Source organism: Stegastes partitus, unplaced genomic scaffold (genome assembly GCF_000690725.1).
Source record: "Stegastes partitus isolate 25-593 unplaced genomic scaffold, Stegastes_partitus-1.0.2 Scaffold143, whole genome shotgun sequence".
Lineage (NCBI taxonomy): Eukaryota > Metazoa > Chordata > Actinopteri > Pomacentridae > Stegastes > Stegastes partitus.
Window position 1 is genome coordinate 416,706 of NW_007577874.1, and position 19,548 is coordinate 436,253.

Sequence of the window (19,548 nt, forward strand, 5' to 3'; positions counted from 1 at the left end):
ATCATCGTAAGAGCAGCTTGCAGCCTGGGACCCTCGTAAATGTAGGAAAATGAAGACTAGATTTAAAAAGAAAAGTCTGTTCATGAACTAAAATGGCATTTAGTTGTTTACAGTTTCATGCATACCTCAAAAACACGAAGCGAGGTCCAGTTTAACGATAAGAAATATGGATCCTAACAGTAATTCTGGTAAATTAATCGTAGAAACTGGACTTGCTTGAGTTCCTTGAAGACGTTCCACCTCTCATCCAACTGACTGACTAGTTGGGAGTTCCAGATACTTATATCCATAAGGAACCATTAACACCTGAGTTTCGGTTTCAGTTGGAGGTTTGTTGCTCCTCCCCCTCGTTATGCGAGTCATTAGTGCTCCCCCTACCGCAATGGGGTTCGTTAGAGTCTTTTGTGGCCAGGCTCCTTTAGGATATCACTGTCTAGAACTCCCAACTAGTCGGTCAGAACTGATGAAGCCTCTTGGATGAGAGGTGGAACGTCTTCAAGGAACTCAAGCAAATACAGCTGCTACGATTAATCTACCAGAATAACTATGACCTGGAGGACTGAGAATCTTCACAGACACGATCCTAACAGTAGTTTGACAAATTCCAGATATGACAAGCCACAGATTTATAGTTATGAGCCTGCTGGTTGTTCAAGAGACAAACACGAATAAGAAATAACAACCTCAGAGAATCACACAACTAGTGTCGTTCATTTAATCCCCGAGTATTGACGTTAGTGCACAAAGATCAGCTGGTGTTGGTGAACTCTCACTCGTTAGAAATTTGCAAACATGAAAGAAGACGAGTTACGTCTGAGTCCCCGTCCAAGAAAACAATCCTCTAATTTAAAACGAGCTCACGAGCTACGCAAATACGTTTTGTTGTTTCAGGCGTGAAAGCAGCTTTTCAGTTCACAAAAGTCTGCACGAACACAATAACTCAGCGTGAAGAGAAACTGTGAAATGCAAAGTGATTAACCAAAAAAAACGTTCTGAATCAATACCGCTCTGACTCAGCTGTTACGGCAGCTCCTTTTATATCTGAATGTCGCACAAAACATAGACATTTAAACAATCATTTACAGGAAATATCAAGTGTAAATATAATCTTTTAACACGTTTTAGGTTAATACTAACAGACTTTGTCAAACATAAACCCATATCTGGTTATTCCATCTCAAACCATCAGCAGCCTTCTGCTCAGCCATCTCTGATTTGCATAAACTACAGATGTTTAAAACGGTATTTGTGAAATTTTACACTAATAATTAAAAAACAACATATTAATCTTTGTAAGTGTTTGATGTGTCGGGCTAAAACTTCTCTCATATCTTCATAAATGTCCAGATTTTATGGCAAATCAGAGGCGGTTGAGCAGAAATCGTGCTAAAAATGTGATAATTTGAGATGGAAGGAGCACTTTTTTAAATCACATTCTCATCATGCAGATTATTTATAAAACTGTGCATGAACACAGACTGGATGTTTAGGACCCGCTGGTGTCCGTCTTCTCCTCCTCTGGATGTTTCCACGATGCCTTCAGCACAACACATCTACCTCCTGGTTTCACGCCGTCGCTGCAGCTTCTGTGCCGTCATCCTCCATTTCATGATGAAGCAGATTCGTTCCGCTGCTTCGTTTCTGTCTTACATCACCAAGGTTAATTCATCCTGCGACCTGCACGGCTCATCGACCGGCAGGACTGTTCCCGTGTGAGCTGGTGGTTTTGTGTTTGTCGTGTGACGGGCGTTTGTTTTGGGGATCAGAACGAGTTTTTTTTTTTTACATCTAGCAGCAGCAGCAGCAGCAGGAGTCGGAGCTTTGACTCACAGTCGTGTGTGTGTGTGTTTCTGCGATTGATTGATTGTGTTTTTTTTTTTCTCCATCAGTCGCTGACTTCTTGTCTCCACCCACGATGGATCAGCCAATCAACAAACAGCTCTCCAACTCTTCGGCCGCCATCCACTCGCCGGAGAGAGGTGAGGCGCTGCTGACGGTTAAATGTGGATGTTTCAGGGTGAAAACCGGCTTGTTCTGAGTGGAAATGACATTATTTCTCTTCTAAAAGGAGAGTTTCTTGAAAGATAAATTCCAAATAGGTCTTAAATGATCTGGAAAGTGTTCAGGTTGATGTTTTAAATAATAAAAATCAACTTTAATTATGAACAAATCCAACAAAAAGAAGATTCTGGCTTCAAATCATCATGCATATCAAATAATAATAATAATAATAAAGTTTTTTTCACTTTGCTAGAAGAATGCTCATATTTTATAATATATTATTATTATTTTTTACCACAAAGAGCTCTGTGTCTATGAATAATTTGACACCTTAGTGTCTGAATTCGTCAGGTAATTATAGTTTAATTTACTATTTATTATTAAAAAAAATATTGTGGGCTCTTATTTCTCTATTGGAAAGTACTTTGGGTCTTTTTTTTTTTTTTTAAAGTGCTGTATAAATAATCTTATCTTGACTTTATTGTTTTAAATGAAACACAGGTCTTTTTAGAGAGTAACAACTGACGGTAAAAACCTGAATCAGGACGTCTGTTTAACTAGAAATACGCTTTACTAGTGTCTTATTCTAGCTGACTGTTTTTTATTTTCAGTATCATACTTCTACTTTATTGCTTTTCCGTTGCTGCTGCACTTCTCGTGTTATACGTTCTGTTTTCTGAGCGATATCTGCCTCAGAAATGTCCTTCAGGATTAATAAACTTTTATCTTATTTTATCACTCCTGGATAGCAGATGGGAACAACGTTGAAGGACGTATTAAAAACTGCACCGTATGGAAAAAAGAGAGAGATGTTTGGAGATATAAGTGATGATAAATAAAGCAGACGCGGATTCTTTCAGTTTAAAGTATAAATAATAAAACTAGAAGGCGCTCTGAGAGCACAGACCTCCGTCAAGGTCAGCGCCCCGTCTTGCAGTTTCAAATGAAGTGATGTGGATCAGCACCAGAAGTTAATGGATTCTTCCAGGTTTCTTGAAATACGGTTTTGTAGTTTTTGCTGACAACACACAGGCCAACAAACGTGCTTTCTATGGTTGCAGCCTCTGAACCAAACGAACCCGTCTGCTTCTACAACATTCAGAACATGTCACTGGTGCAGATAATAGAACCAGTAGGAGGAGTTTGTTTCTGTTAGAGTCACAGAAAGCGTGTCACTCTAAGTGTTCTGAGCTGATGTTCTGCTTTCCCGTGGTCTGTGCCGTCGTCGTCGTGTCGTGTGCATTTGTGTTTTTCTGTGTTTAATTTTTTTTTCCGCCTGTACGTGCTCGTGTGCGACCCATCAGTGTCTTTTGTGTCCCAACGAATAGCTTCCCCCAGCAACCACAGACCGTACAGGAGTTCCTCCAACCGCAGGAGCATCGCTGGGTTCCCCGAAGAGACGTCCAGAGCCAGAACACCCACGGTCAGGCCTCTGAACCGCACACACACACACACACACACACACACACACACACACACACGACGAATCAGTACAAATGAGGTGTTCAGAGCTTAAAGGACACATTAGCAAGTGTCGAGTTTGTGTTCATCTTATAAATATGTAAATAAAGACACACACAGAAATTTCAAAGGTCTTTTAATGTAAATACTTCAGGAGAACATCTGTTAGCTGATGGGAGACTGAATGTTGTTGTCAGTTTTGTTTCCTTGTTAATTTATAAGAGGATGTCGTCGCTGCTGTCAAACAGTAGTTTCTTCCCGTCATCTGATCGTCAACAGAGCGGCTCCCTCCTCGTGTTTAATGCCACAAAGCAACGCAGCAGGTCTCCGTCCAGATTTGCTCTTTATGTGAAAAGCCGGCACTCGTTCGGAAACCATAAGAGGATTATTTAATGGTTACACGGGAATTAAGAGGAGACAACCAGAGGAATCAGAGTGTTACGGCTGAGCCTCATGATCTGTGAAAACAAAAGTGGTAATTGACAGCCAATGATTTAAAAATCTATTCAAATCAAATTATGGTTGTTTTTGCAGCAGTTGATGAGGAAGTTTTGTGCTATTATTTACTAAACAAAAACCAGTCACGCGCATATGTTATAAATTCAGGTGATACTCTTCTGTCTAGAGCGACGTGTCGTCAATCTGGGAATGAGTTTGAAACCGGATAGCTGGAAAAGCGAGAAGGAGAACGGCTCATGTAACTGTATAACCAAGATTAAGTTGCTGTTTCATAAATCCACCTTAAAAGTTTGTGCGCAAAGTTTTTCCTGAGATCGAGTTTCAAACGAGGCCGAACTGGTTTTATACTTTGCAGTTCTTCAATTTGCACCAGCAAAACGAATCAAAGGAAACGCTCTTTATCTATTTCTTTACCATTGCTTGACAAACCAATGGTTGAGTCAGATAACTTAATTGGTTAATAATTTTTAGCTTTTAGTAATTTCAGATTTGTTTAGTGAGAAACATCCGTGACAGTTTCCAGTTTGCAAAACCTTCAGCTCTGTGAGCAAAAAAAACCCTGAAAACTGCAGCTGAAATCCATCATGTTGTTTAATTTCAGCATTTTCCAGCATCGATCACTTTCATGTCAGGATGTTTTTCAGCTCACAGTTTTCCAGCAGTTACAGTAGTTTAAAAATTAATTTAGTGCTGAGTCATATTAAATGAAGCTGAAAATGATAAAAATAAAAATGATTGTTGTTAATTGTAAATTGTTAATGTGAGCTCAAAGATGGGACTTTTGATGGCAGCTTTACTTTTTTTTTCTTTCATCTTTCAACTCCTCCATAATCAGAAATCATTTAATCTACTTGTCCAGTATTACAGATTCTGAATCAGTGTCATGATGAGAAATAACAGTGAAAAATTCAGGTTTTTATCTTTAATAAAATCTGAGATATCGTTGATCGAAAAGCCTCAAATTTCAATGTGTGGAAAAACCTGCTGAAAGTGGGTCGACAAGCAGTTTTAAATAAAAGAATCTTTGAAAGTATTTGATATATCAATCTAAAATCTCACAGATGTCTTTATGAACATCCATATTTTATGTGATGAAAAACTGAGGGAAGTCAGAGACGATCAAGCAGAAATTAATTTGATGATTTGTGACAGAATGACGCCGTTAGAAATTTATTTATTCCTTATTATTATCATGCAGTTTTATTTCTTTGCATGCTCTAGCAGAGCAGTCTTCTCTTCAGCTGCTCGTCTTCTAACAGGAAACAGAAAACCTGATCACAGAACTGCTGTCCGCCCTCCGACTGCTTCCTGCATGTTTCAGAATTGTTTTTTTTTAGATTTTTATGTTTGTTTTAGAGCTTTTAAATAGACTTACTGAACTTCATCTCAGTCTTAAACTGTCTACAACTATGTTTTCCTGCTATTAGGTCCTAAAATTCACTCATGTTTCACTTGCATCTAACTTACACAAGCTGTATTTTCGTATTTTTGCCTCAGTATCCTGCTTTTATGTGGCACTCGGCTTGATTTTAGACCATTATTAAACTCTTTTCTGTCAGAAACTGTTAACATAAACGTTCCTGCATTTGACTTCCAGCCTTTTCATTTTCTTGATGAAAACGTTACTTTCAGGGCTCAAAAACACACAAAATTTGCATTCTGATTAAAATTATTGCGCAAAATACAGATTTTCCTCGACTCTGCGGTAGATTATCACCTGAGTTAGAGCCACGGATGAACCCGTTTGCTTCGACAACACTAAGAACAGGCGTTTTAAGCTACACAAATACATATAATTATGTTAATTTCCCTTTTGGTTGAAGATTAGTGCTCTGGTTGTAAATATCTGAGGGTTGTATTATGTCCTATATTTTCACATCTTCATAAATCACTGGTGTTGACCAACAGGATGCTCTGAGATCGAAGCACAATGAAAGATGGAGCCTTTGCGGCGACATAACCTGTCTCTAAAGACCCTCCTCTTCCTGTTGGCATTTGATTAACACACTGTCTCTATTTATTATTGTGTTGCATGTTTTGTTCTTATTATCTTAGTACTCTTTCTGCTGTTGTGTTTTATTGCCTTAACTGTGCAGCACTTTCGGGTAAACGTCTCATTTTAAATGTGTTTTTATGTATAGAACAAAGTCTGACATCAGTAAAACATCTTTCAGGGTGAGTCTCCGAGCACGCCGGTCCGAAGTTCTTCCTTCCGGGCCAACAGCAAGGGCCCGGCCACACCGAAACGGTACACAAACACACACATAACACAAAGCTGTTAAGTTATCGTCCAGCTGAAGTTGACGGCGTCCCGTTTGGTTGCCAGGGTGAGGTCCAATAGGAGTCGGGCCCAGTCCCCCTGCTCGCCGGGACAGTACCCGCCATCCCCGCTCCGGCAGAGGGCCACCACCCCCGACGACCGGGGCCACGCCGAGGCCAAAGGTCACGGCACGCTGGAGAGGAAGTCCGCCAAATCTGACGGCTCCGAGAAGAAGATCCCCAAATCCACCAGCAGAGAACTGAACGCAGGTAGAGAATCTTCTGACAGCCTGAGCTGCCAGTTTCAACCGATGTAGCTACGAGATGCAACGAGGAAGCTACTGTCGGTGCAGTTTTGGTGAGATAAGGCGAGATAAGATAAAGTTTATTGGGAAAATGTGCATGTTACAGCTACTAGATAGAAAAGAGGCACAGAAGAAGGAAGACAAGAATTATAAAAGTACATAAACAAGGCTAAAAACAAAGATGTCAGTAAGACAAATTTCATATGATTAATACCGGGTTGGATAACAGAGTCTGAACCTGTGAATATGTCATAAAAACTCATCAGTGAAGCGAAATCAGAATCAGAAAGGATTTACTGCCAACGAGATAAAGAAGAAGCAGTGTTGTAAGGCAAATAGATGTCTGAATCTGGATTTTACGCCATCGAACCTGCTGTTTTCTTTTCCTGCCAAAAGATCGTCCTCAAATGTTAAGTCCCACTCGGCCATCTTTGTTCCTCCTCCAGAGTCTCCAGGAACGCCCACCGGCAGGAGCGTCGGCGGGACGATGGATGCCGAGGAGGCGTCCAGACTGCTGGCGGAGCGACGCCGTCTGGCCCGAATACAGAAGGAGCAGGAGGAGAGGCAACGGCAGGAGGAGGAGAGGCCAGTGTTCTCGTATTTACGCTCACAATCGGCGGAAATATGACGCTCGGTTGCATGAAAACAGATTTCAGAAGCCAGAGAAAAAGTAAAGTTGTGACAAAAATCTCACTCTGACTCAGACTGGAAATGTCGTTTTTACTTAATTTAATAAGAAGTTAAGACATTGTAGAGAAAAACTGAGCTGTCTTATTTAACAGTCTAACAGTTTTATTAATTTACAGTCAGTTCATGTTGCATTTCTGTTATTTAGAATTTAAAAAAAACACAAATTTTCTCACAAACACTTTATTATTTTCACAAACAGTCAACAAAAAATAGAGATGACACCAAGTTTCTCCTGTAATTGTCCAGCAAAGCAACCAATAATGTCTAAAAATAACATTTGCTTCACTTTTTTTTTGTCCAGATTGAAGCTTTCGGTCGGGTTCAAACAGCCTCATGATTTTCTAAAAATAATCATGAATAATCGGTGGTTGCCACTGGATCTTTTATCGTACAACATTTGTCTACAAAAAGCAGGCAAACTGAGAAATCAATGAGCATAAAGGATCCAAAAGCCCAGATTTCTAACGAGACGGAGACCTGCAGTGGTCCTGTTTGCTTCCCATCCATCCATTGATCCTCCTTTCCTCTTTTTAATGTGATTATTTATTCATTGCCTTCCTTCCTTTTGAGGTTTCTGCAGCGCTCTTGTCTTGTCATAAATGTTTTAACATATCTAACGCTGGATAAATGTCAGTCTGGCTTAAGAAAGGGAAATTGTTTTAAGGTTTTGCAGCATTTTATCAAATGTAAGTCGAAATATAAATAAGATAAATGTAAAAAACGTTGATAATCCCGTATCCATCGAAAACTAATCATACTTATGTAGCTTCTTTTAAGAACAGAGCGTACAAAGTGCTTTACAGACAGGCTAAAAAAACAACAATGCAAAGTAAAAAGTGGAAAAACTGAGTTAAACACAGTGAAATATGCAATAATATAAGAAAATCAATAACACACAGCATCCATGGATATAAACGACAACAAAAGCACCAAACAAAGTCAGAGAATGCTCATATTTGCATCTATTTGATGCTGAATCTTTGTGCTTTTCCTGCAGGCTGAGGGCCGAGGAGGAGCAGAGGAGGCAGCAGGAGGCCAGAGAGCGGCAGGAGAGGGCGGCTCGACAGGCCGAGGAGGAGAGGGCGAGACGGGAGGAGGAGAGGAGGACCAGGGAGGAGGAGGAGCGGCGGCAGAAGGAGCAGAGATGGAAGGACATGCAGGACCAGCTGGACAGAGAGGTCGGCATGCAGAGAGGTCGCTCAGGCGGCTTCAAGTTACCGTAAATTCTGGACTACTGAGCACACCTGAATATAAACCGCACCAAATAACTTTAAAAAGTTTTGTACATATACAGGCTGCACTTGTTTATAGGCTGCAGGTGTCCACGTTGTAACATGAGATATTTACACACAAAGATTTTTTAAACTTTTGATTAAATACGTACCGGTAACAAACACAAATACCGTAGATGCTTTTTCCCAAACAGCGCCTGTAACACGGCTGGTTAAGAAAATAAAACTACAGCAGCCTACCAGGAAAAGTCACTGATGGCTATCTTCATCTTCCTCCTGCACTAAAACCACTAAAGTCGTCTTCTTCAGTGTCTTCAGGATTTGAACAGCCTCAGAATTCCTCAGTCTCTCTTACGTTGTCGCTCTCAACGTCACTTTGGTCTCGAGGCATAAAAATCGTAAAAATCCATAAATTAGCCGCATCATTGTTTAAGGCTCAGTGTTGAAAAAAGTAGCAGCTTATAGTCCAGAACGTACGGTAACTGTATTAACAAATGGAAAGAGTCGGTTTCAGTGTTTATGTCATCTTTTAAGAATCCTGACATAAGATACGATGCGTTAATAATGTGGATACATTATTAACGCCTCGTATCTTATGTCAGGATTCTTCTGACGACAAATCCAGCGTTTTCAAAGCCGGTTAACATTTCTGAAAGACTTTTTTTCATCCGGAGTTGCTCTTCAGATGCTCTTTTGTGGTTCCTCCCGTCTTTTGTTATACCTTTTTGTTAAACCTATGAAGCCCAACGTCCACGCCACAAAAACAAAAAGCTCCTCAACCTGCCTGCAACGCCTCATTTCAAATCCACGTTATTTCCTTTGCCAGAGCTGCTCGAGCCACGTCAGTATATTCCAGATTTGAGGAGTCAGAGTTTGTAGCGTAAAGTGTTTCAGACAAAATAAAAATAATGTGCTTTATGAACATTACAGCATGTAAACATACTCCAGTAGACTTAAAAAATACTTTTATTATTCTGTAAATGAGCTTATTATGGGCTCGTTTTAATACAACAGCAATTCAAGTAAACAACGAGAGGAAGACGAGGTTGATTAATTAGAATAATGATAGGAGCTCTCGTGTGTCCTGTGAAAGAGTGATAGAATGAAATGACAAACAGAATAATATCAAATAGATACGACGAATCTTTATCGTCATTATACAGTCATACCTGCTTCTCATCCACAGTGGTGCTAAAAAACATAAATGCAATTATTAGAGATGAGAATGTACAGTTCACAGAGCAATTGTCAAAAATAAACGTTATGTGCAGTTACTAATATTATCGAAAAATAATAAAGATTATGTGCAATAAATACAATACATAAAAACTATCAAAATAAATGATGTGCAGGGTAACGTGACTCAGTGTAAAATGAGCTGTAACGTGCAGAGAACAGCTGTTTGATGCCCACGGGCCGCTGCTGGACCAGATTTTATTGGTGTGCATTAAATAGAGCTGTTGCCTTATTATAAAAACTGTCCCCGACTTATTTAACACCAGGTTGAAAGATGAATGATTCCAGGATCGATGAGATGAACCTTCATTGATCCCACGGCGGGGCAATTTGCAGCAGCGAAGGGGATGTAGAAGCAAAAACACGAAAACAAGCAAGAAATATACACGAGTGCATAAAAACGGATTCTGAACTGTTGGAAGTTATTGCACGGTTTCCTCTAGTTGTGGAAGATAATGATATTGCACAAAACAATGACGTCATATCAGTTAGCTGTCTTCAAACTGTGATTTCCAGCAAAGCACTGCACTCTAACAAGATGATCAGCGCTCCATGTACGCTGCTCAGGTAGTTCCACAGAAAAGAGTGATGAGACGTTGGTGTTTTTCAGAGGGAGGAGGCCTTCCTGCGAGCCCAGAAAGAGGCGGAGAGGAAGAGGCAGGAGAGGGAGCTGCTGCACATCCAGGAGGAGCAGGAGAGGCAGCAGAGGAAGAAGGTAGCCAACATCTGCACCAACATCTGCTTCCTCATGTACACGCCACGTTCATTCCACAGTTTAGACACATCACAGGAAGATAACAGTAAAAACAATGCTTCAGATCCATCTCTGTTCTGAAGAATGTGATTATATCTGCAGATTCTGCCCACTTGTCATGAAAAGAAGTGTTTTTCATGTCTGTGTTTTTAATTTGATCTGATTTACCAGAGAATTGAGGAGATCATGAAGAGAACAAGGAAGAGTGAAGTGGAGCCTCCGTCTGCTGCTTCAGGTAAACGCTGAACAGCCTCCTCCCTTCAACACAAACACACACTTCTGGAAACTGATGCTGTCATCTCCCCGATGACTTCAGCTTCCGCACCAGCGTGATTTGTCATCCTTTGCCTCTGTGGTCCTTCTGCTTGTTACACAACTTATTTTTCACCACCTTTTTTTTAAAATTCACTTCCTGTTTTCTTTGCAAAGCTCATTTTCTCTCCAGTGCGATTACATCTCTCTGTGAAATCCAATGTGATCGCTGTCAGCTGCAGCGTGAGTCAGCAGTGTTGCAGCAGACGGAGGAACAGCGCCCCCCGAAGGTCGCGTGGCAGAAACATCAACCCAGAATGCTGCAGCGTTTTCTGAACTCTCTGACCTGAACTGCTGTTTTATCAGAGGACATGAACCAGGCTAAATCCTGCAGTTTTACACACTCAGTGACAAAAACGACCACTTAAATCGATTAGAAGGAAATATTTTCTCGCCTCGTTGTCAGGAAATCTACGGGTTTATACTCTTCTGTTTAACGCTCGATAACTTTTTATGCAAACATCCCAGAGCCATGATCGATGACTTCGTCTGCTGCTTGTTTCATGAGCGAGCATTTAGCACCGCTGATAGAAGCAGACGAATAAAAAACGTACTGCTGCCATAAACATCTGGACTATTTTCAGATGATCTGAATCAAACCTCCAGTCAATCAAAAAGCAAGATATTAATTACACAGAATGAATAACATGCAAAAACAAAACATGTCTCCAGAGCTGGGATTCAGGATGTTTGAGAGTCATTCATGAATGTATACACAAACATTTCACTTACGCTGCACCATCTATATTATCTCTTTAAATAATATTTAACTCCTTCCCTCCATCTGTATACGCACAAAACTTGCCCAATGCCTATCAATGTTGTCATTATTCATAATTTGCTCTGTTATAAAATGTTCAATATATAAGACAATTTAAATTTATTTAAATTTGTACTGGGCTGCAAAGTTTGCATCGTTGCCTCACAGCTAGAAGGTCGCCGGTTCGCGTCCCAGTGAGGACACCCGGGATCTTTCTGCGTGGAGTCTCCATGTTCTCCCCGTGCAGCGAGGGTTCTCTCCGGCTGAGGTTAATTGTTGATTCTAAATTGTCCGTAGGTGTGAATGTGAGTGTGCTTGGTTGTCTGTCTCTAAGTGTAGCCCTGTGATAAACTGGTTACCTGTCCAGGTGAACCTGCCTTCACCCTGAGTCAGCTGGGATAGACTCCAGCCCCCCATGACCCTCGTGAGGATTAAGCGGAGTATAGATGATGGATGGATGGATTTGTACTCATTTATTCTACAGACATTGCGACACTCTTTCTGCCGTTATATCTGATAACAGGTCCTATCCTGTACACGGAGCATAAAATAAGGAGTGTTTCATAACTTCTGTATCATAGCAGCATTAGCCTCATGCTAGTTTTTGCTGCTTCATATACAAAGAAAACTGGGCCAGGTTCTCATTTTTAAAAAAACTTTATTTACCAGACATGGAGTTTGTCGACACGCCGGTTCCACGTGTAAACAGCAGAACAAGAGAAGCACAGGAAAAGGAAGACTTGGTTGCAGAAACACATCAGTTGTATGGAAATGTTTCTGCTAGAGAACCAAAAACAAGTGCTTTCTGTCGTGCACCACACAAGGCAACGTATTTGTGTGACCGTTTAAATCAGCACCGCGAGGCTGGAACTAAACGCCATCCAACACAAAGAGCTGTTGATAATTCCTGTGCCGGTGTGACACCACATGAGGAAGGTTCCAAACTGCTTCCTTTAAGCTTTTTAGGGCTCCAGATGAACTTTCTCATTGGGTCATACTTCCAAAGTTGTCGCAGGCAAAACATATGACTTATCGGTAGATGCTACAATTTACAGATGTTCCCTGAACGCCCCACATTGCAGGCTGTGGTAACTGCTGCTGGGTGGCTGCGGGGTGCTCAGACAGGTGTGTGACCAAAAATTACTCTGAAGAGTCAACTAGGGCGTTCTAGTGTCAGATTTGATGAAACCAAGTGATTATTTTCTACATGTGGTCTTTTCTATAAGCGGAAAAAAGAGCATTTAGGTGCTTTTCGTGAGAAGAATGTGCTTCTTTCTACCACTGTGGTTAACACAGTAGCTGCCTGCCCCGGTTACAGCGACACCAATACAGCTTTATGATCATCAAGCACTCGCACCAATGCAACCACTGGATATTTTAACTTTCACACTCTCAAAAAAAGCCCCATAAAATGTGTTTTTGTGTTTCTGAAGCAGGTGCAGTTTCCTACAAAACCATCCCAATCATTCTACAATCATTTCCTAATAGAGTTATTTAAGAAATCTGGTGAAAATAATATAATCTAGTGATGTATCGTAAATGTTGCATTATATTTTTTTCCCTCCAGAGTACAGAGCTGCTGGTTTGCATGTGGTTCACTGCAGTATTAGATTTTCAAACACACGGGCAGCTCATCTTCACTTTGTGTTTGCAGCGGCTGAGGGTGGAGCTGAAGCTGCCGTCGCCTCCGAGGACGACGCTCCGACTCCGGCCGAAGCCCCCGTCATCACGCTGGGACCCCTGGAGAATAAGAGCTGCGTGGACGAGCTGTCCGACGGAGTCCAGTCCATGGACGTCAGGTAGGGTCGCCCAGAAGATCTCGCCGTGTTCCTCCACTTCGCACTTCTTCGTCAAGTTAACTTTTTTTGGGGCTTTTTTTTTTTTTGTTCCTGCAGCCTTGCATCTCATTGTCATCCCACGTTAACGCTGCCCGTCTTAAAGCAACGACCAGAGATCCATTATTTATCATCAGAGAGCACTTAATTCAAATGTTCGTGTTGGGGGCTGCAACTAATGATTCATCATTAAAATGTCTGAAAATAGTGAAAAATGCTCCTCAAACCCAAACTGTGAGCGTCGACTCATTCCCCTTATACTGATCGGATATAAATGCAGATGATTCACGAGTTCTTTGTGTGCGTTATCCTCCCATCAACACCTAAACATTAATCTCCGATGCATACAGTTTAATTGCAGCAGTAGGAGGTTTATTAGGTTTTACAAACTTCAATATATTGGGATGTTATTAGGAATTTGATGAATTAGCTGCTGAAACTTTAAACACATTGCTAAACTTTCATGCATAAAGTTCCACTTCTGGGTTAAACAATCCACTGAGATAAATTTATAATTATCATACAATTTAAACTTATAAAAATTAGATTTAAGATATTTTCAGTCACGTATTTGCAGCCTCTGTTAAATAAAGCATAAAAGGATCATTAGTCTTTGAGCTTTTCATTAAGCGCAAATCAGTGCAAATTATTGCTTAAAAAAAATAAATATTCAGACGATTATTTGATCAGAAAAGCTGCTGATTGTCTTTTCTGTGTGTTTTATGATTGATCGATCTCCTCATCATTTCAGCTCTAAGTCTCGTTTCTCCACCTATAATTTTTGCATCTCATTTGTCCACAACAACTAACGAATCTTTAAAAAGCGCTAATGAAATAAATATTGTGTCTCCGTCATCGTTGTTCCTTTAAGTTCTCCATCTGTGTCCATCAGTCCCGTGTCCAGGGACGAGCAGGCGAGCGCCCAGGAGTTCTCGCCGGTCACCGAGGGCACCGACGGCTGCCCTCTGGAGCACCTGATGGACCTCGACGCCCCGGGAAGGGGGCAGCGCCCGGGAGCAGAGACGCCCCCCTACCCCAAGCTACAGGCCGGCAGCGGGGTGGGAGACCTCAACAAGAACCTGCTGATTCAAGCGTACAACGCCGCCTCCGAGTCGTCCCAGCTCATCCACAGCGTCGGGCCGAGCAAGCTGGACGTCCAGTAGCCAGGTGGGGAAAGAGACTTTTACCAGAATAGAATCTCTTTTCCTGTTAGTGCTACTCAGCCTGGGACAGCAGTCGATGATTACCAGGAGAGAAACTTACATCCTGGTGACCTCCAGTTAATTAATGCACAGGGAAATAAAGCAGAAGCAAGATTTTGTTTTATTTTTAAGTCTAAATGTGCCCCACAATGAACGATAAGAAATATGGATCCTAACGGTAGTTTTAGTTTTGAAGAGGTTGAAATGTATAAATACAGTGTTTAACACATTTATTAGACCACCTGTCTAATTCATTAAGACCTTCCAGCATCATGAAGTGCTTCAGTTCTCACTCAGCTCTCCACGTTTTACCATTTTCAACAGAATTCACCTTTTTATACCCAAATCTGAGCCACTGGGCTTCTCTGAGAAGTTTTTTTGTTAAACAGTCAATTTGAAAATTCATGGATACCAATAATTTTAATTACAAATATGATTTCGGTTAAAGAGCTTCTACAGACAGAAGAATCAGATGCTGCTTGTAGCTGCACAGTGTGTTGTGCCCCACTCAACTTTTCACGCCAGAGACGCCGCTGGTTGTGGGTAATAATATAAAGGGTTTTAAAAGGCACTCCTTAGAAAATGTACTTCGTACCTAAATGTATGCCTGTATGTCCCATAAAAGATATGTTAAAGTCCCCAAAGGTATTCATTCAATTGAAGTTCAACCTGCAAGTTGCTCTTTAAGTAAAAAGGTGAAATCCTGTGTCATGCATTCAAAACGTTTCTCATATTAAACACATTTTATACAGAAATCACTGCGTTCCTCATGTTGAGCAGCTTTGTTTTATGTTTCCTCTTTCAGGACCTTTTTCAGGAGCTGGCAGGTAAAAAAGAAAAACAAACAGGAGCCAGGAGAAACAGACCACCAGAACATCACCTCCATCTGCAACAACAACAACAACAACAACAACCATCACGTCCACAAGGAAACGACTGCTGAACACCTGGTTTCTCATCCGTATTATCAAACCACACACAAACACATAACTGTTGCGCTTTTGGCCACATTTTGAGGCGGTGCAGACGGGCAACTTTGACTGCGGCAGTTCGACAAAATCCTGCGAAATAATGTGAAGTGTGTACGAGGTGATTATGTGACACAGAAGAAGAACTGAGATAAACCTTCTTGCATGCTTATCACAGACTCTGCTCGTAAGAGGGCTGTAAAGTCAAGGTGACGATGGGGTTTATTGTTCTAAAAACTTGAACCTGCGCTTGTTGGGTCACCTTTCTGACAACACTGTGGACACGTGCTCATGACGTGTGCTTCTTTTAGACTGTAATTCCTACTCTAAGCACTGACTGTCTTCATCTTAGCCTCCAAAAGCTCCTGTAACCTCCTCTGTTTCTGTCTCCCTTGCTGGTGTCACCACCGGCCACAGAAGGCAGATTTTATGATTCCGGATTGCGTGAGCTTGTCTGACAGTTATGTGTAAAAAGCCCCTGAAAACGAACCTGCTCTACAAGGTCGTGAGCCACTATTGCCCGGCTGCACTGCCGCAAAGCATCACTCGAGCATCGTCCGCTTTAGTCTCTCGCCCCTGCTTCTGAAAAACTTTGTAAATAGATGAGAGCGGGCGGTGGGGAGCAGCTCTGTAGCAGCAAATCCGAACGAGAGCCGCCCCGACTGTCGCGTGAATCCTGTGTAGCATCTTTCGGTGAGCTAGTCGAGCTGTTTAATGGTTGTAGCTGTTGTACTTCGACAATTCAGTCAGTGACGGTTCCTGCGTGTCGATTCCACCGCCGGCCGACAGCGACTCTTACGTGTACAAAACCCGGGGAGCCATCGACAACCGATATTATACGCCCGCTGTTGACTCGTAGCCTTTAGCTTTGGTTCCTCTGCTGCTCATCACTCGGTTGATGGACGTTCTGGGGAGTTGCAATGACCCGCAGCAGGAAATAAACACAACCTTGGGAGGGGTTAAAAAAAAAAAAAAAATGCAACATGTCCTGTGTTTTTATCTGCAGGTCGGGGAACATGTCGACACGGTGTTTTGTGTTTTTGTCCGGCACTGACTGTAACCAGCTGCAGTTTCTAGTGTGCACCTACAGTAGTCGTGTGTTTCACCGCTTACGTCTGCACCTCGGCTCGTTCTGTTTAAAATATACCTCACCGACTGGACACAGACCGTGGTGTTTCAACAGCTCATCACCTCCGAGGCCTTAAACCTCTGCGCAGTGTTTCCCTCCAGCTTCGCCCTCCAGCATGTGCACTCCGTTTCCGACCGGGTTTCGTTGCTTTCCAGCAGCTGCACCTTCAGAAGGAAGTGAAAGGAGAAACGGCATCTACATGTGATCCGCTCACCCTTCTGTCCCGCTGCCAAAGACCCCCCAAGGGCCTCACAAGCTGTGATTCCAGAAATACTGAGGTAGTAAATTCACACCCCTTCGCCTGCCACCAACCGAACTCTGTACGTTTTTCTGTCAATTTTAGGAAATTTTAATTATTCAGCAGTTCTTGTTCTTCTTTTTTTCCAGTGGAGGAAAGTCAAAAGGGCACCAATCAAACTTCTGCTAATTTAAAGATAAACACGTTATATGAGAAGAATCAAAGAGACGACTAAACTAAAGATATGAACAGAAATGCTGTCCTTCCTGGAGGTTATGACGTTAATCTAGTGGAGAAAAGAGAACCAAACTCTGCACACATTTCTGGCTATTTAAGGAGTTATCTTCCACCACAGGGTGTTGTAATGTGATGCAAAATTCACCTTTAAAAGCCTTTAAAGTAAATGTGTAGTATTAATTAACGAATTGCATTTTATTGGTTAAACTACAAAGTTATGTTTTTTTCAGATTTGATCTTTTTACTCTCCTATATGCTGATAGATATGTTACTCCAGTGGAGAATAGTAAAAGCCACCAACCAAACTCTGTACAAATTTCTGAGTATTTAAGGAAAATTGCATCACATTTACCCAATTTAATAAACTGAAAATTAAATGTGTGGGATGGATTGACAAATTGAATTTTATTTATTGAGCTATTCAGTTATAATTTCTGCAGGTTTTTATTCTTCTACATTCTTATTTGCTGGAAGTTGTTGCATTAGAACACCAAAAAGCCTTTTAGCTTGATTGACCTGCCACCAACCAAACTCTGTACAACTTTGTGGGTATTTAAGGAAAATCACCTTATGTTCAACCATCGGGTAAATTAATGTAGTGGAGACGAACTCCTCCTTTAAAAAGCCTTTACAAACTAAATGTGGATTAATAAATTATTAATTAAGATTGCAAATTTGATCTTTTTACACTCCTGTGTGTTGATATTTCAGTTGAGAAAAGTAAAAGATTTTTGCTTAATCGAACAGCCCCCAATGAAACACTGGAGAAATTTCAGAAATATTTACGGGAAATCACATCATGTTCAACCCTTGGCTATAATAATGTCGTGAAAAATACGAAACTCCTCTTTAAAAGCCTTAATGTGTTGTATGGATTGAGTTTATTGAACCAGCCTCCAACCAAACTCTGTACAAATTTCTGAGTATTTAAGGAAAATCACATTATGTTTGGACCCCGTTCAAATGCCTTTAAAAGCTAAATTATAGTATTTTTTTTTTTACAGATTTGATCTTTCATTGCTTCATATGCTTACAGATGAAGATAACACAGGAGAGCCAGACACAGTAAACACCCCTGATCAGGTACTTCAGTCCTGTCATCCCTCCACACACAGTTTCACCACCATTCACTCCTTTAAGCCTGTGAGTCATGAATACACCATTAGCTGTGTGACTTAGGGGTGAGAATCAATACTTCAGACTCTCCGTGAGTCAGTTAGAGTCGAAGAAGCCTCTTGGATGAAGGTGAAGCATCTTCAAGAAAGAAAACAAGACGTTTAGTTGCCTTTTACCGAAGCACGTCAGACTGAATTCACAAAACAGCAACGATGACAAGTGAAGTTGTGTCTATATACGAGCATGAAACCTGAACACGTCTAGAAATCTTTAATTTCACCCAACTTCTGCTTAGAGGAGGCATAAATACTCATTTGCTTCAGTGTTATCGCAAAATGCTGTTTTTGTGCAACCAGACGTCCTCTTAAAAACAGAAGATGAAAAGGTTTAGTTTCAATGATACAGCAGGTGTAGTGTGTATATAATCCCCTTTATGTTGTACAGTTTCCAGAAATCTCCCTGAAGACGGGACCTCGGCGTCCTGAGCATTATTTATTTAAGTTCTTCAAGTGCATTTCTGAACAAAGCTGCTGAGTTGACAGGACACGGTGGTGGTGCTGGTGGTGGTGGTGGTGGCTGGGTGAAGTGTGTTCTCAAAAACCGGATCGAGGTGCTTGAAAGAAGTTGCTGTTGCGTAAAAAGAGGCTCCGCTGCTCGTCCTAAATGCCACACCAGTTGTTTTCGGTCATCGCGCCGCCGTCGGCTCCCTTCTCCCCCCCGTTAGCTCATTACTCCTCCAGACCGCTGAAACTCAATGTAGGAGGGTCTCCTGGGTGCCCTTGTATATGAAGTAAAAATAAAGGACATAATGTTTATCCTAATATTACTCTGTGACACTGCAGCTTGGTGGAATATATCATTGTAGATGTGGTGCATGGATAACTGCTGAAAAACGAACAATAAACTTCATCAAGCCATTTGTGTCAGTGAGCTGGATAAGTTAAACTTGTAGGCGAGGAGCTGAGGGAAACGTCCAGGACTCAAAGCCTGGACCAGATGTTTCAGTCTTTGGCGTTCGTGACGTGTGAGATGACAAGTCTAGTGTAGGGCTTAACGCAGCCACTTTTATTTATCATTATAACTCACTGTGTGTTGACTTGATGCTGCACTGAAATTAAAACTGATCTGCAAACATCAGCGTGAATAATGATTTGTTTTTTTGTCTTAGACACAACAGAGACCGTGTAAGTCATCTGGAATGTTTCTGAAACCTGGAGAAGCATCTGTCTTTGTCAATATGTTGTAATCTGTCTCCTTCAAAACACATTTCAGTGACGTGAAACGGTGCACATAGTCACTGGATACTCAAGTTTTAGTCAAATATATGACTTTTTATGTCACAAAAAAGAGCAAC

General features: G+C 41.3%; 1 protein-coding gene across 1 annotated transcript in view; it reads left to right on the forward strand.

Annotated features, from left to right (window-relative positions):
* The window catches only part of map7d2b (MAP7 domain containing 2b), a 38,585-nt gene extending 19,254 nt beyond the window's left edge, over positions 1-19,331 (forward strand). The window contains exons 7-17 of the mRNA XM_008279070.1: positions 1,890-1,979; positions 3,330-3,424; positions 6,096-6,169; positions 6,248-6,450; positions 6,932-7,070; positions 8,173-8,353; positions 10,254-10,358; positions 10,569-10,632; positions 13,124-13,268; positions 14,197-14,471; positions 15,312-19,331. Coding sequence (XP_008277292.1) covers positions 1,890-1,979; positions 3,330-3,424; positions 6,096-6,169; positions 6,248-6,450; positions 6,932-7,070; positions 8,173-8,353; positions 10,254-10,358; positions 10,569-10,632; positions 13,124-13,268; positions 14,197-14,467 — 1,367 coding nt within the window. The 3' untranslated portion in view covers positions 14,468-14,471; positions 15,312-19,331. The remainder of the gene's footprint in view (positions 1-1,889; positions 1,980-3,329; positions 3,425-6,095; positions 6,170-6,247; positions 6,451-6,931; positions 7,071-8,172; positions 8,354-10,253; positions 10,359-10,568; positions 10,633-13,123; positions 13,269-14,196; positions 14,472-15,311) is intronic.
* The last annotated feature ends 217 nt before the right edge of the window (positions 19,332-19,548 follow it).